The 17,841-nt window shown below is 37.6% G+C and overlaps 1 protein-coding gene across 2 annotated transcripts in view; it reads left to right on the plus strand.

Annotated features, from left to right (window-relative positions):
• Positions 1-17,841, plus strand: part of etnk2 (ethanolamine kinase 2) — a 52,690-nt gene continuing 34,849 nt past the window's right edge. For both annotated transcript variants that reach the window (XM_028447741.1, XM_028447742.1), the window contains exons 1-5: positions 1-126; positions 223-449; positions 11,412-11,549; positions 11,626-11,747; positions 16,218-16,358. In XM_028447741.1, coding sequence (XP_028303542.1) covers positions 303-449; positions 11,412-11,549; positions 11,626-11,747; positions 16,218-16,358 — 548 coding nt within the window. In that variant the 5' untranslated portion in view covers positions 1-126; positions 223-302. The remainder of the gene's footprint in view (positions 127-222; positions 450-11,411; positions 11,550-11,625; positions 11,748-16,217; positions 16,359-17,841) is intronic.

Raw genomic sequence — 17,841 nt, forward strand, 5'->3', positions numbered from 1 at the left:
GGCTGGATTTCGTCGTCGGCTACAATCGGATGATCTCGAGTGGGCGGAGCCAAGCAGTGAGAAACGATCCAGTTGGGCAACACTGAGCTTCCAAGGAAACCGGCAAAGAACCTTAGTTACCTACCGGTATTTTAGCCGCACATTCGCGTTTTCTTTTAACTCATCTTCATCGTAAGTAAATCAACACGCACAGATAACAGCATTCATCTTGTTTCCCCCTAGTGACGCGTGTTCACTGCATTCCCTGAAGAAATATCATTGAAGAGCCCGCAGTGTGACGTTTGGGGAACTGCTGCTGGGGGATGGAGACACAGATACATGTGCCCGTGGGGTCGCCAGTTATCAAGAAAATCCCAGTTTTCGTAGACGAACACAATGTGACGGAAGGAGCAATGAGACTAATTAAAGAACTAAGACCTGCGTGGGACCCAAGTCGTGTCAACACAAAGGTAATGTTAGCCGCCCGGCTAGCAAGACACATGAATGCTAGGCTAGGCTAAGATTGAAGGGTCTGCAGCATCATCGAGAAGCCGTGAACCAACAGGTTTTTTACTAACCCGTGTCATTATAGAACTATGTCGTTTAGTTGACCTTTTTAGTACTGTTTTCATAATTATCCATTTAAGTTCAGTTACATGCACCTGTCAAATCGCCTAGTAACAATCTCGTGGCCAGATAACCTGTTGAGGTTACACCTGAGCATCTTTTTATTGTCAAGCTTTTGAACATTAAATGTAGAGAACTCAACTTAACCATTTGTGCTGCGTTTCAAAAACGGATGGCCTATAGTAAATTTACCACAACGTGAGGTCAACAGATAATGTTCAGAAGAAATTACAATGTTTACCAATTGTCTAATGGGACAAAAGTTCATTGATATTGTCATAAAACATGACAAAGATCAGTTTAAATTAATGGTGTGCAATATTGGAAAACAAATCACATGTAATTTCTTTGCTTTTTACCTACCTTCTTACCTAATCATAGTCCTTAACACACACAAAAAAAGATAGAAACTAATTTAAGACGGGGCACTTGCCAAATATTTTCAAACTTTTTCCAAGTATAATTAACATCAAACAAAAATGTTGACATTCACTGTTACCTGAGGGGTATTCCATAAAGCGGGTTATGTTCAAACTCTGAGTATGTTCAGGCTTAAATGAGGGAAACTCTGAGTATCCCATTCCTAAACGCGAGGTATGTTCTTCTCTGAGTATGTTACCATGACAACATTGTCCGTGAACTAAACCTGGTCGCTGGCAGGTTTTTATCAAAGAAACCCTGGGTTTCTACCTGGCTCCTCCCACCTGAACACCGTTTCTTAACACTTTAATAAACCTTAACACTCTTCTCTGAAACACACGAGTAACATCACACACCACAGAAGTGATCACGTCATTACTAATGTTGTGTTTCTTTACTTTTTTTTTTGTTTTTGTGTTTTTGTGCAAACGGTAGTTTTCTTTATAACATTGTGGATGCAGATCATTAACTGAAAGACTCTGAGAGGTTGATCTGCATTAAAACATCTACTGACGTCTGTAGTAAAGTTCCCTGAATACAAACCTGTGGATAATATAAAGGAGGAGATGATCATTTAAATGAATCCACTTTTAAGGCTCGATTGTTGTTTTATATTGTTATACAGTTAAATCTGTAGATCTCACATCTTTGAAGATATTATTATAATATAATTATGACACCGCTCTTGAAAGCGATGGGTCACGGGTTCGCGTCCCGCTTCACTGTTTTTTTAGGACGTCGAGATGACTCTGGCGACAATATTACATTAAAAATCTCTATGCAGACATCCTACGCTGCTGCCACGTCTTCTCAGACACATTTTATTCATATTATTCACCGCTCATCACGTCACTGAAGAGATAAAGTGATGAAGCGACCAAAAAGTGTGACTAATTACGGGTGATTTGAACCACTATTGTCACTAAAGACTGAACGCACCTTTAGAACAGGCTCATATTCCTCAAACACCGGCTTATTTCACCCATTAGGGTGAATAAATCACTTCCGTTTGGTTGTCATGGCAGTTTGAGTATTCTCTGATCCATTGATGGCTTTTTATCGCGCGTGCACGTAAGTAACCCAAGGTTTACATACTCAGGGTTGATTAACCCACTTCATACCAGCTGTAATGGAATCAGATACCCAGAGTTTCCCATCGCTGGGTATGTTGACCCAGAGTTTATGGATAGACTCAGAGCTTGTTAATCCTCCTTTATGGAATACCCGTCTGAGCGCTATTCCAGAAAGTGAGTTATGTTCAGGCTCTGCGTATTTTCAGGCTCAAATGAGGGAAACTCTCAGTATCACATTCCAGCAATGGCGGTTCATGGAACCTCACAATAGTCCCCGGAAGTGAGCAGTTGACTATTGCAGCGCAATGGAGCTAGAGCGGAGTATACAATTTTTGATGCACTTTTGAACGGAAGTTTAAATAATTATATTGGTCATTATTATTATCAGTGTATCTAAACCATTAACGTGTGCATTATTAACTTATTATTTAATAATATATTATATATGACAGTGTACTGTTTAATTATTGTAAATAAATGCAGTTATTGACGACAAATTACCGAAAATCCCAGTTATGTCACTCGGAATCAATAGATTTGAATTGCCCGCCAATAACTTTAGGGAACTATCTGAATCTACACAGGGCTTCACACTAACTTTTCCAGTAGTGGCACTGGTGTGACCAACTTTCTTAGGTGTCGCACCCTTTTTTCCTTTTTTTTGAGCAGGGGTGGGGAGAGTGTACAGCATAACCATGCATGCTGATGAATAGTTGACTTAACTGGCGTACCGTAGTTTATTATGAATTAAAGATTGACAATGACTTGAGATATTTGCAAAATGTTTTCAGCTTTTAGTGACGATATTAAGTTTTTCTGCGACAAGCAGCGGCTGAAATAACAGGTCATTTCTTTTATATAATTTTAAAAGAAGACAATGTTTTCTTTAAATAACAGCAAAGCATAACAACAGGTTTCATTTATTCTGTTTTTTTTTTATTTTGCAGAAAGGCTGTGCTTGAATGAACTTAACAGTAGCATAACCAATTTAGCATCTGCATTGCTTCACCCCATGGAATTCAACTCAAAGGGGTCAGCTCTTACAGTGGGGTCTCCTAACCCTCTTACCCTGGTCAGGGGTCTGCAACCTTTACTCTACAAGTAGGGCCCTATAAGCTCCGTTAGTGTTTCGTGTAGTGCAGCGGAGTTCCTTGAGAACGTGATCAGCTTTAATCATCTTCACCTGCTCAGTGTTTGAACTGTTATGCCTGGCTAACTAAAAAAAAACTCAGTCTATGTTGTCTTTTAGTTCTTTTTATTCCAGCTTTTTGTCCGTGTCTCTTAGGTTTACATTCACAGTCAGCAAGCTACCTCAAGTGCAACCATTTCAGTGGGAACTTCCGGTTTACAAAATAAAAGTCCGTTGGAGCAACGTTTTTAGAATGTTACATTCTAACGTCTCATCAGAGCTACAGTAAAATGCATGTTGAAATAATGAATTAATAAAAAAATAACTAATGAGATCAATCAAAGTTTATACTTGATTTGATTTTTTTTAATTAAGCAAAGAAAAATATTTTTTTCTATTTAGAGAGTGTATGGCTTATTAGCCAGAACATTGTTTTTTGTTGTTTTCCTAAAAAAGATGTTTTCTTTTGTTTTTTAACTTCAGTGTATTGCGTGGTGTTACTTTTGTCCTGACTATGGGGGACAAAAGTAACAAAGTGCAACACCTCGTCAACGTCAAATTCCACATTACACAGAAGGTAGGATCATTTAAATTAGGTTAATTTAAACTAAGTTGATCAGAACTTAATTAATAAACCAGATCAGATTCAGTAAACCATTGATCCCTGAGAAGAAATCAGGTGACATTAATGCTGTTCTCATACATCTTTATATAATGACATATGAATAGTTAAAAAGGAGCAGTCAGTAGTCCATGAAACTACAACTTATATCTACCTTTTAATTGTGTGTACTTTATTTTTGACATACATTTTTGTTTATTTATGAGTTTTTTATTTATTATTATTTATTTTGTTTCCTTACAGGGGTTAAAAACTAATATTTTCTTTAAAAAATTATAAATATTTCTAAAAAAAGGAATTAAAAAAATTAAAGTGGAAAAATTGGAATTTGAAAAAAATAAAACGGATTTTATAGGGCCCTATACAAGGAACCATTTTACTTCATCTCACCTGGATTAAAGTCCTCCTGGAGCCATGAAAATACTTTCTCAATGAAGACAATACAGTGTATCAAAATTTAAACAGTTAAAATTATATTGAATAATGTTTGATTTCATTTGATTTATATTGATCATGAAAATGGATAAAACAGTATCTTGCATCTTCAAACTCTTATGCATCTAAGTTTACATGAACTCAATGTTATATAAAGAATATTTTTTTTAGTTAATGTATTTAAAAGGCTACAAGAAGTAACTTGAATTTGATAACAAAGGATCATGTGGTCAACACATTCTACAGTAATTACTAATTTCTTGCCACACATAAAGCATGTAGATTTAACCGGCACATTGGTGGTTAAATGAATCTGTTCCCACACAATTAAAATCTCTATTTTCTTCCAGAATAGTGTTTTTGTTGGTTTAGTTATCTTACCAGGGATTTAAAACTTAAGGTTAGTCTGTAGATGTTGCAGGAGCGAAGTAGGAAGGTGCTGAGTCATTGCACAATGTGATTTATTTTAAGCTAACAAATCGTTATATTTTGATTTTATTTGTCATTAATCATTAATAGCCTCTGTAAAAAATAAGTTTATTTCAGTAGTTTTTAAAAAAGAAAAAAGTTATAGGGAGCCATTGCAAAAGAGTCAAAGGGCCACATTAGGCCTCAGAGCCATAGGTTGCAGACCCCTGTCCTGAGAGAACCACAGCTGAACATCTGGCCTGGCATCATAGTCCATCAGTTCTGGTCCCTCCATGCTGATTCTGATGAGAGTGTACATTATATCACTGAGCTCAGCACGTTTTTCCTTTTTACTTTGGCCCTCAATGTGAGCGCGCTCTCAGTGAAGGGCTCGTTATGGCTGGCTTTGTTTTGCGAACCGCGCACACTCCAAAGGAGCGCATTGATGTTTATACTCGGCACATTCACTGTTGCATTACCCGCAGCCACATTGCGGGACCGCGCACCGTCTTCTTGGCTCACCCGCAGCGCGGAGAGTGAGAAGTGCACTCTGTGGGATGTGACGAAGCGCTCAGCCGCTCCGTCCAAAATAAGGTCATCCATAGCCACTTGCACAGATCCGACCAGATAAAATTTTCACTCGCACACGTTGAAAATATACTCGAGAATGGTCGCAGTCTCGAGTATATTAGCCCTGCAGTCAGTCACAACCAGAGAGACCGTGTCAGCATCATACTGCTCCGTTCTGCTCGTTAGCTCCTCCTCCTCCTCTGTTGTTGGCTTTCGTGCCTTATTACATTATGCATGCATTTCGGATATGTGATGCCCCACCCACATGTCAACATATCAACAATTGCAATTGATATGTCCCACATATCAGATTAAATGTAAAAATGGCGTGCTGAGCAAGCCGTTTTAACATTTAATCGGATAAGTTACTTTAACTAGTGGAAAATCTTTTTTTTATATTTGTAATTCAATTCTGACTAGTTATAAAAGGAACTGGAGATATCTAAAATCAATTTGTTGCTAGTAATATTTATATTTTAGATATCTGAAATGCAATTCCAGATATCTGAAATTACATTTTCACTAGTTACAACCCAAGATGACATATCAGTAATTCAATTCTGACTAGTCAGTCTACAATTCAATTTTTGATTTTTGAAATGTAAGAGCAATTGTAGATATCTACAATGAACATTATGACTAGTAAGTATTGAATTGTTGATATCAACAATTGACATTGTTACTAGTGGGAATAGAATTGTAGGTATCAACAATTACATTTGCAACTAGTCAAAATTATGTTATGGATATGTGGCCTCGGAATTGTAACATGTCAAAATTGAATTGTAGATATCTGAAATTAAATTTCAAGGGGACATTTCGACTAGTTGTAATCAAGTTTCAGATATCTACCATGGCAATTTCCACTGGTGAGAATTTAATTGTTGATATCTACAATTAATAGTGTAACTAGTGAGAATTTAATTGCAGATATCAATAATTAGAAATGCAACTAGTCAAAATTACATTATGGATATGTGGACTTGGAATTACAGCATGTCAAAATTGAATTATAGATATCTACAATTACAAGTACTCTTACTTATTAAATGTTAAAACGGCTTGCCATAAACCACCTGCCTTCTATGCCTAAATATCAGTTCTGCAGAGATCTGTTTAGTAGAAGAGCAAATATATCTGCCAAGAACTTAGTAACCAGATCTGAACTTGACTGCTTCTATTGATTTATTAATGCCTGTACAGTAAGTGTTGCAGAGCAGATGGAGGAATATAAGGAAACCCTGTAAGGGGGGAAAAACCCTTTACAAATATCATTCAGGGTTTTATCTGATGTTTGCCATGGAAGTCAAACCTAAACACGAGTTCTTGTGGGCCAGAAGTCAGGGTTTGTGTTCATACCACATAACTAGAGCTTACACTGCGGGATTGCACATTTTGTGTAATATGATTTAGATTTTTTTTAAATGTAATCAATTCATTAGCTTGTTTGTAGAGTGTGAGCTGAACCTGCAGCTCCGAGTGTGAGCGTTGAAATAATGTTAAAAAAATAGTCTCTTCTGTATGTTTAAAAGCCCCTCAGATCTCTTTATCAAAGTACACAGTAAATGCTGCACATGCTGTAATGCTAACTTCTGCTTCTGGCCTTTAGCTAGAAGAGCCAGGTACTGTAAGTAATTATTTGCAAATCTGACAATAATTAATCAGAGTTTATTGCGTCTTGTGAAAAATGACACTGCATCATGTGTAATTGCATGTGTTTTCACAAATAAAACCACTTAAATTTGTAGCATGTATTGTAAACCATGTAGAGGCCAGTCTCTTATGATTAGAAGTGTTACCTATAAATAGCCAATATAGTCCATTAAAATAAAGTGCACAGAATCTAACTTAATTTTGTATACACACACACACACACACACACACACACACACACACACACACACACACACACACTGTTTACAGAGGTACAGTGGTTATGTTAATGTCACATACAGAGTGCTTTTGTCTTTTTCATGGGTAAATGACAAGCTGAGTCCCCCCAAATCAGCTCTACCCACCTTTCTGAGGCCCAAATCGTCCTCCACATTATGAGGACACAGTTTAAAGCCTATTTGACAATGACCTCTAACTTTTTTAAATTTGTTTGGACATTGGCCAAGGGTTCTACTTATGCGCACTTGCATTTCCATATAATTACTAATTGTTACCATTTTGCTGTCTTGTATTGTGCATTTTTCGATAAAGTTCTTAAGAAAAAAAGCGAGCGATTTTTGTTCGTAATCTTTCCAAATTAAAGCAAAAAAATCAAAGCAAAAAGTTAACATGGTAATATTCACTGGCTTAGTTAACATCCAATGCTTGTTTTAGTGCACCTTTGCCACACAGCAGACAGCCCCTGGGTTTGAATCCCAGCTTGGGACTTTTTTGTGTGACAACTGCATGCTCTTTCCTAACTCTGGAGAGTTTTTGGTCTCTCCCACCTTTCACCTAAAGTACAAAATCACGTATGTTTGGTTAAATAATATGTAAAATGCCTGGAGGAGTATATGAACATTTAAATGTTTTAGAGACGCCTTCATCTGCCTTAAATATGTTCTAACAAATGTAAAGTTTGAAGGCAGAATTTGGAAGTAAAATGTTGTGGTAGTATAGATTGAAGTCACAAACCATTCATCTCTAAATCCCTGTTTGTGCACTCGGACCTGCTGACGTGGACTCATCATTGGAATAGAAAAAAATAAACAATGTCATTGTGAGTGTCCATGCATATGGCTGGGAATTTACCTCTGTCTGGGTCAAGCTTATCATTGTCAGTTGATTTACTGATGACATTAAGAATTGCATTGTGTGGTCTGCAGGTGGGATCAGTCCGGTGGTAGCAAAGGTTTGTATGCATGTGTATGGATGGTAATAACAGGAATGCCTGTGCCTTGAGATGCATAAAAATTTGAAGACGCAAGATACCATTTTATTTATTGATGTCAATTTATTTTATTTTATTTTAACCTATTTTTAAGTTTCCATTTTCATGATCAATATATATCAAATTAAATCAAACATTGTTCTATATAATTTTAACTGTATAGATTTTAATACACTGTATTGTCTTGATTGAGAAGGTTTTTTTTTTCGGCTCCAGGAGGACTTAATCCAGGTGAGATGAGGTTAAATGGTTCCTTGTAGAGTAAAGGTTGCAGACCCCTGACCAGGGGAAGAGGGTTAGGAGACCCCACTATAAGAGCTGGACCCTCTGAATTTAATTACATGGGGTGAAGCAATGCAGATGCTAAGTTGGTTATGCTACTGTTAAGTTAATTCAAGTACAGCATTTCTGCAAAAAAAAACAAAAAAAAAAACAGAATACACGTAAACTGTTGTTATGTTTTGCTGTTATTTTAAAAAAAATCATTACACGTCATCTTTTAATATTATATAGAAGAAATGACCTGTTTCAGCCACTGCTTGTTGCAGAAAAACCTAATATTCACACTAAAACATTAAAACATTTTGCAAATATATCTAGAGTCATTGTCAATATTTACTTCATACAAAACTATGGTATGCCGGTTAAGTCAACTATTCATCAGCATGCATGGCTATGCTGTACACCCTCCCCACCCCTGCTCAATAAAAAAAAGGAAAAAGGGTCCGACCATATTCTGTGCTGGTGCGACCAACTGAGAAAGTTAGTCGCACCCTCTGAAAAGTGCCTGGAACAAACATAGATTTATTTGGGATGAGGGCCGCTTCCAAAGATAAACTCCAACCGCTGTTTATTTTTTATTTTATTTTATTGTGTATATTAACTCATTCAGTGCCAGCCATTTTCAGAATTTCTACCCCCCTCAGTGCCAGCCGTTTTTGAGCATTTTGACTGATTGTTAAAGACCCACAGAATATTTTATACTATGACAATCTGATATAAATTAAAGTTTCTACTTTCATCAGAAAAAATAAATTTGTTTCTAGCTTGTTTCGTTCTTCTGTAATCCGCAGTTGAATAGAGGTTGAATAGAAGTTTCACACAAATCGCCAGTTTGTGACAAAAAGCTGAGAAAAAGGTTTTTTCTGAAAAAATCTATTAGTGACTTTAGTGACACCTCAACATTAGTTTCCTACTATAAAACTACAAAAACAACACTGAGACCGGGCTTTTGATGGCAAAATTATTATTATTTTTTTATCTATCTCATTGTTGAATGGATTTCTTACTTTATTTTGGTATTCCTCCTAGTCCATCCCCCGGTCAATCACACAGATGTAACTTCCTCTTCCTCCCGACACGCAGAGATTACCCGTTTGGCCCAGTTTGTTGACGGTTTAATCTCACGATCGCGACATTATCGATAATCCGCTCAGGTCTACACATGTTCTGTGCTAGTATGTTGTGCTGTAAGCTGCTGGATACTTCACAATATCACTTCATAGCGCCGTAATCTCTTGCGTCCTGCTTCTTCCTCCTTAGCTAATAGTAGCATTAGTGGCTAATCTCACATCTAAAGGTGCGCTGCTGCCACCTTCAGGGCACAGTTGGTTACTACAGCACACTACAGTTTAGATATTGATGAGGGACCTCCGCAAGGGTGTATTCTTGTAATCTTTGTGAAAAAACATAAATGGCGTAATATTACATCAATGGCACTGAATGAGTTAATGAGTACAGACAAAATAAGCCATGTTGTTTTTTTACAAAAGTATTTAAAATGAGTAAATTAAAAGATAAATCTGCAGAAGAGGGGGCTGTAGGCTGAACTAAGGAAGAGCGCATAGGAGGAGCCTTGTCCCCTTAGCGGAGCCTTGTCCCGTTGAGCGTAAAAGCAGGAAAATGGCTGCTAGCAGGAGATTTAAAGATCACTCAAAAATACATGAATCAATCTGAGAAACACTAAAGGTGTGTTTTTCAGGAGGGAATGACACACTAACATGATATAAAGCTTGAAAAAGTTTTACATGATACCCCCCCCTTTAAGAGTCATATTTATGAGTTCTATTTTAATGTGAGAGACAGAGGTACATAAAAAGTCATCAGTGCAGCCGTTCAAGAGGTCTACTCCTCGAACAGACAAACAGGTTTGTTCTATATAGGTTTTCTTTGTGAATATATATCAATTCCTCCAAGATCATATTGACTGCCTCTAATTTTGAACACTTCCTGGAGTGGACGGATAATAATAATAGTAATAAATATTAATATTATGCCCTTTTTTCTGGTTTGAGTACCTGCCCCCCAAAATGCTCCAAAGTGCATGAGCCTCCAGATATTTTGAAATACGGCCCCTCTGTGGTCTTGTTGGCTCGTATCTAGACAAGCGCGTGCTGACAACGGTGTTTGCTTGCACCTTTTCAACATCCTGTTTCGCTTGGGTTGTGAAAAAAATATTTATAGTATCGTATCTGGATACATCAGTTCAGCATTGATACTTGTAAGATATTGATACTTTTGACAACCCTACTTCTAGTTTTCTTTATTCTGTTTTTATTTTCTTTTTTTAAAAACCTGTAGCCCCTTGTGATTTATTATCCCCCGCCACAAAGTGTGAAGGGGGATATAGGTTTGAGCTCCGTCCGTCCATGCGTCTGTCTGTCCGAGTTAAATTGAACAGCTATTCTCAGAAACTATTTAAGATACGATAACCAAATTCGGTGTGTGGCTTCAGGGTATCAATACCTTGATGGAGTTAAAAAATGAGAAGTGTGCAATTATTTTTCCCAGCGTTATTGCCCTTGTCGTTTTTTTTTTTTACTTTGTTCGAGGTATCTTCAAAGGGAACAGCTTTTCTTAGAAACCGTTTAAGATAGTTTGTAATTTTATATTCTGATGTGATGGTATTTTCTCATGTATACATCTAAGTTCTTAGATTTAGGACATTTAGGAAAAGGTTGTGAGTTATGACAACCAATCTGGCAGAGGATGTTGATGACTGTCTTCTTGTTTTGATGTGTAAAAGGCATTCCAACTAAAATGTAACATAATTGATATTAATTTTAATATGGAGTTCCAGACACGTATTCTTGTGAGTCTGTCGTTATTTTTCTAATTCAGGTCAGTCAGTGTTAGGGACAATTGAGATGTGAGGATTTGAGAAGGTCTTTTAACTTCATGATAAAACACAACAGAATTACAAAAAAACAATGCTTCACTGCAGTCTTGGACTAGAAAGAATGTAACTTTTCTTTCATTTTTCAGCTGTTTACTGATGGGACCACAAACAAGCTCGTAGGCTGCTATTTGGATGATGATCAAGAAGATGTGGTCCTGGTCCGTGTCTATGGCAACAAGACGGAGCTGATAGTGGATAGAGACAATGAGCTTAAGAGCTTTCAGGTAGTTCTGCTGATTTTTTTTTTTAAGTCAGTAAATTATTTTGAACAATTATCTCCTAACTTTTGTTGTATGTAAGGTTCTGCATGCCAACGGTTGCGCTCCTCGCCTCTACTGCACGTTCCAAAATGGTCTCTGCTATGAGTTCATGCATGGAGATGCTCTTGGGACACAGGACGTCAGGGATCCATCTCTACTCAGGTAAGGACACTTGTATTGAAGAATTGTTGCTGCCTCAACAGACTATGAAAGGGTAGTATACAATAATGTATTGTCACAATGTATAACTGTGAGCTTTCAAATAATTGTAATAATTGTAATGTAATGAATTGTTTAGGGTAATTTGGATGAAAGTATTGTTAGTTTGCAGAAAAACATTATTGGGAGCTCTTCAACTGTTTGTGGGGAATAAATCAAACTATTTTGTTCTTTAAACATAATCTAATAGACTCACTAAATCAAAACTTCAGAATGAAGTTCAGGATTTTGTCAGCACTGTTGAGTGTTGGGGCCCCCGAAGCTGTGATTTTAATCCCCTACAGTGTGATGTTGGCCCAAATGGTGTGTTTCAACCAGTGTAGGGGGCTTTTCTGTTTTTTTTATCCTTTTTTAATCATTACCGTCATAATAATCTTTGCACACTTGGACACAAAAGGAACGTCCAGGCATGCATGTGTTGTTTTAATTTGCATAACCTAGAAACAAATACATCACCCGCACTGTCTATTTACTGAAGGCAAATTGCTTGGATGCTCCTGCCTTCACCTGAGGACCCCTGTAGCTACTTAGCTGCCCAAATGTTGCCTGTGTGCATCTTCTGCTTTGTAAGGGCTCAAACATACTCTGGCAATATCGCGGACACCGCCAGGAGTACAAAGTACAAAGCTCAGATTTTATGACCGCGTAGAGTTCGCTGTATCACACACAACACTGCTTGGCATGTATTTTTCAAATCAACCCACTTTAGATCCAACACCGACCTGCATTTCACCCGCCTCGTGAAAACAAGCTTTGAGGACAGACTGGCAGGCGAGCTATGAAAGTACCGACACCTTTAAAACACGTTCTAGAAAGAGTACACAGACTCCAGAGAAACGCTAAGGATTGTAAGAAATGCAGCGGTGCGCTCCAGGTGCGTTGGAGTATGAAAGCTCTGAGGAGTGAGGAGAGTCTGCGCTGAGTCCGCGCGTGCACGTTCCACCCGAGTGTGCTTGGGACTTAACTCATAATTACCGTCCAATATAAACAGTGTGCTTCATAATCTAAACAAAAGTAATCAACTAAATAAAATGATAGAAAAATATAAAATAAATGAAACTTCAGCTTTACTTCACAAATTTGGCCCTCATAAGGCAGGAAATTGTGCTTCAGAGGGTTATAAATTTTGAAATTTTCAGTGACGCGATTTCCGCGGACCCAACTACAAAACTTCTGCCTGCAGCGCTCACTCACAGACCAAGCAATCCCCCTATGCTTGGAAGAATTTATGCTGAGAACCCTGAAGTTACAGTGAGGCATTGTTTTTGAACTGTTATTGCTAAGATCCTGTGATTACTACATATGACCATTTATTTGGCTTTTTCAAAATTGTCCAAAAAGGGGAAATGTCAAGTGAGCTGCAGTCTGGATTCAGGTGCAATGTTCAAATTGTGGGCTCAGAATTGGGGTTGAACTACGGGCAGGTATGGATCTGTTCTCTCTTGTATCAATAAGAAACTGCAGATGTTCCTTTACACTTTGTGGGGAGATTAATTAAATATGTCTCCCTGTCACTAGCAGTATGCTACAGAGAATGGCTTAAGTGTGCTGTAAAGTGGTTGATGGTGTGCTACGGCTCTCTTTGAAAGATGGGCAGCTTCAAATTATGTAATTGTATGCGCTGAGCCAAAATTTAGCAACAACCAATGCTATCAGAAGTTTACAGACACGTAACAATATTCAATTGGGAGTACAACTTCAGTGGAAGGTTTTCAGCATCAGTGCAACAGAAAGTTTAGTGTTGAGGCCCAAGAAGGGTCCTTTACCGGATCAAGTAAAAAAAAAAAAAAAACGAAAGAAAAAACACGATCATCAGTCCTCTAAATTTAGCCGATCCCTTCGTATATGGCATGAAATCTTTTTTTAATAATGGACTTTTGTAAGAAAATTGTTCTGTGAAAAACTAAACCCCTGCTTTCTGCTGACCTGCCACTAGGGGGAAATTCACAAACTGCCTTGATTATGGACGTTAGTTACTCCTGAAATAGTAAGATATGCCCAGTCAGGCAGCGCTGTGCTGCAGTGACATCAGTGATCAAATACTACAATCACACACCCCCACACACACAATCCCCATGTGAAGCTACACTCACGCACACACAACACTACAGACACTATCACTGGCCTTCCACACACATACACAGGAAGACGCACACATGCGGCAAGAACGTTCGCACAGACAGACAGGAATACACTTCTCAGAACTTCTCAGCCAATAGCAAATTTCAATTGTAATAGCCGGCGTTCAACCCTTTGAGGACAGTCACTCTGACATTGTACGACTACATTTGCAAAATTAGAATACATTTACTAAAATGTTATATATATTCAGCAGAAAAAAGTGGGTTTGGGGTTTATTTACTTTTTAAGTAAATTTATATTCTTATTTCCAACTATTATAAAATGACACTAACACTACAACACGCACATATCCACTTTTCTCATTTATTCACCTATCCTAGTGACCATGGAACTTGTGTATGACTGTAAGTATGGGTGTAACGATACACAAAAATCACGGTTCGATACGTTCCTCGGTTTTGAGATCACGGTTCGGTTCATTTTCGGTACAGTATGGAACAAAATGCAAAACATAACTTTTCTTGTTGTTTATTTGAAACTTTAGGAAACCAACAATGTATTTAACATTATACAGAATATGAAAATTAAGTAAAAAAAAAAAAAATACAATACTATTGTAAAGTGCTGCCTTATAATATTCTCAAACAAAAAATACATTAAATATTATAGAAATAAGCTCACAGCTTGTTAACAGCTTTTAACAAACAAAAAGTACAGCAATGTACAACAATGTATTTAACATTATACAGAACTAGTACAGTGCCCGTCGGAAGTATGCATTCATGTGGGAGCATAAGGGTTATATTTGCGGGTGCAGTTTTCCTGGTTTAATTCTATGAGACATGTGCATGACTTCATCACTTTTATATTTTTTTGTTTGGTGTATTTTTCTGTAACGTATGTTTTTTGGAGTCATGTGTGTTTGTGTATCTTTCTGTTGTCTTTTTGTGCATAAATGTTTGCTGTTTGTTTTTTATTTTTATTTTTTTGTAATGTATGTTTTTTGGAGTCATGTGTGTTATCGTATTTCTTTCTTTCTGTTGCATTTTTGTGCATTTTTTGTATAATTATTGTTTTGTTGCCATTGTAGTGTGATTCTGTAGTCATTTTGTGTGTAAATATTTAGTTTTATGTATTTTTAGTATAAATACTTAATTTTATGTATTTTGAGCCATTTTCATATTTTTGTTGTATTTTTCTGTAATGTATGTTTTTTTAATGTTTGTTTTTTGTGTATTTTTCTATTGTCTTTTTGTAAATTTTTTCTATAATTGTTGTTTTTTGTTGCCTTTGTAGTGTGATTCTGGAGTAATTTTGTGTATTTTAGTTTGTTTTTTTGGGTGCAGTTTTGTGCATTTCTGTATTTAGTTTAGTGTATTTTGAAGTCATTTTCATATTTTTGTTGTCGTTTGGTGTATTTTTCTGTAATATATGTTTTTTCTCTCACACACGCGCTGCAGAGAAATGTGTAGCTTTCAACACAGCAGCCATTGCTTCAATCACTTCTGGGTGAGGTCCGTCCAGTCTAAATAGCGTACGGTCAAACTAACGTTTTGAAACGACATCATCACCAAATAAGAAAAGGGGTTTATTTTCGAGAGCAAAATAAAACAGCGTGTGCGATTTCCCTGGTTTAATTCTACTAGTACAGTGCCCGTTGGAAGTATGCATTCATGTGGGAGCATAAGGGTATAGTATAATTGCATATTTTTGTATCTTTCTGTTGTGTTTTTGTGAATTTTTTTGTATAATTATAGTTTTTTGTTGCAATTGCAGTGTGATTCTGGAATCTTTTTGTGTATTTTTGTATCTTTTTTAGTGTAGTTTTTGTTGCGTGCGTGCGTGCGCGGTGTGTGTGTGTGTGTGAAAGAGAGACCCGAAAGTACCACAAAAAATAAACGTTTTGCAACACCAAAGTTGCAAATCTCTCTCAACGGCTCTGTGTGAGTTCACCATAGCGCCCCCTCACACCCTGAGGTCAAAAGTTGAATAGGTTTTATTTTGGGGCCTTCAAGAAGTGAAATAAAATTAAAATAAACATTTTGAAATGACCAAATTACTCCAAAATAACAGATACACACACTCGGGGTATTTGGAACCCGTTGACTGAGTTTCAGGTCGAACTCGCACCGCATCGGGGAGATATTTGCTCCACACACACACACACACACACACACACACACACACACACACACACACACACACACACACACACACACACACACACACACACAGTGTGTGTGTGTGTAGTGTGCTTGACTGTCTGTGACTGTTTCTTATTTGATGTTCAGTTTCAGGCACCAATGACTTTGACTTTTTTGCCTGTTTTAGACTTATTGCCAGGGAAATGGCTCGTATTCATGCCATCCATGCACACAATGGCTGCATCCCCAAACCCAACCTCTGGATCAAGATGCGGAAATACTTCTCCCTCGTGGCCACAGAGTTTACTGAACAAGCCTTCAATGCCAGGTGAGGTTGTGCCTTTATCCCATGTTTGATGATCTATTTTTGTATTTGGGGTGACCACTGATTTCCATATAGCATTAGTCATAAAGATAACCCTGATTATGCAATGGAAAAAAGTGGTCTGCGTGATTTGCAACTTTTAAAACATGGCAGCAGTAGCCAAGCTTGAACAAAAAACTATGATGAACATTTACCGGTTCTATGTTTTATATAATATATGAACTTACTTTAATGCACACATGCATTTGTGCAATCCTTTACAATGAACATCATACCTAACCAGTAGGGCTGGGATATAAAGTCAAAGTTTAGCGCATTGTGATTGGCTTATTAACTCACGTGGCAGGGTTTTTTCATACCTGCACGCTGACTCACAGGCACACAGGCAAAGCCAATTTGGAGAGACATACAATGTGCGGATCCTAAATGCAAAACCGTAAAAATTGCAGTTTACAAGTCATTATTGAACCATAGATTTTATTTTTTAATTTGCATGCCTAGCGCATGCACACACATCCTCTAGTACTACACTACGAACTACATTTAAAATAAAGTTATGTCTGTAACTTGTATGTTTATTTACAGGACTTGTTCATGAAATGCCATTGTAGCTACAGCTTCAGCAAACAATCTTGAATAGGTTTTTTGGTTCTTGTCACCAGGCAATAAAGGCAATGCTTTAAAATATTTGTGAAGCACCAATGCAAGGTTGAGAGTGGTCTTTTAATAAGTCTTATTGAATGGCTTCCTTCAGCTCTCTACCAAACAGAAAATCTCTGAGGGTTATATGTGTAGCTTGAAGGCGCTGTAGTGGGGCTATGATTGAGAGGGTTAGATCCGATATAACGCACATAGCCATCTTGGCCTTATTTCTTGGATTTAAAATGAAAGGTGTTGTGGAATTGTCCTACATTTACCGCAGTTGGCTGCGCTTGACTGGGGAGAGTTGTCTCCTTCTTTTTTTTCTCTCCTTTTTTTGTGTGCACATGCTGTCAAAGGTCAACACTACAAGAAGTGCAATCTTTTTAGGACAGCAATGCATATTTTGTTATTGCAGTTAAATAAATGAATTTATTTTATTGCATAATTGTGACCATCACCAGGCCTCCCTAAGGAAGGATAAGAAACACTTTATTAAAGGGAGAATATAAAAAGAGAGGGCAGTGTTACACTTGGGTGAGGGGGTGGGGTGGGTTGAGGGGGAAGGGAGCAGGGGGGAGAGATTCAAGGTAGAAAATGGAAGGGTGGGGTAGAGTTGATTATTGTAAAGTGAGAATGAGAGGTGAAGTTGTAGTTGTGCATATTGTGCTTATTGTGTTGTGTAATCAAGCCAGTCTGGTGATAGGTGTGAAGCTTAGGTATAATAGTGGTGGATGTGAACAGAGGGAAGGAGTGAGTGGTAATACCTAAAACAGGTATTTGGCACCCCGCCACTGACCCCGACGCCCCCCACCAACATCCACCCCACAGAGACCCCAGCAGAGGG

This window comes from Gouania willdenowi, chromosome 5 (genome assembly GCF_900634775.1).
Source record: "Gouania willdenowi chromosome 5, fGouWil2.1, whole genome shotgun sequence".
In the NCBI taxonomy this organism is placed as follows: domain Eukaryota; kingdom Metazoa; phylum Chordata; class Actinopteri; order Blenniiformes; family Gobiesocidae; genus Gouania; species Gouania willdenowi.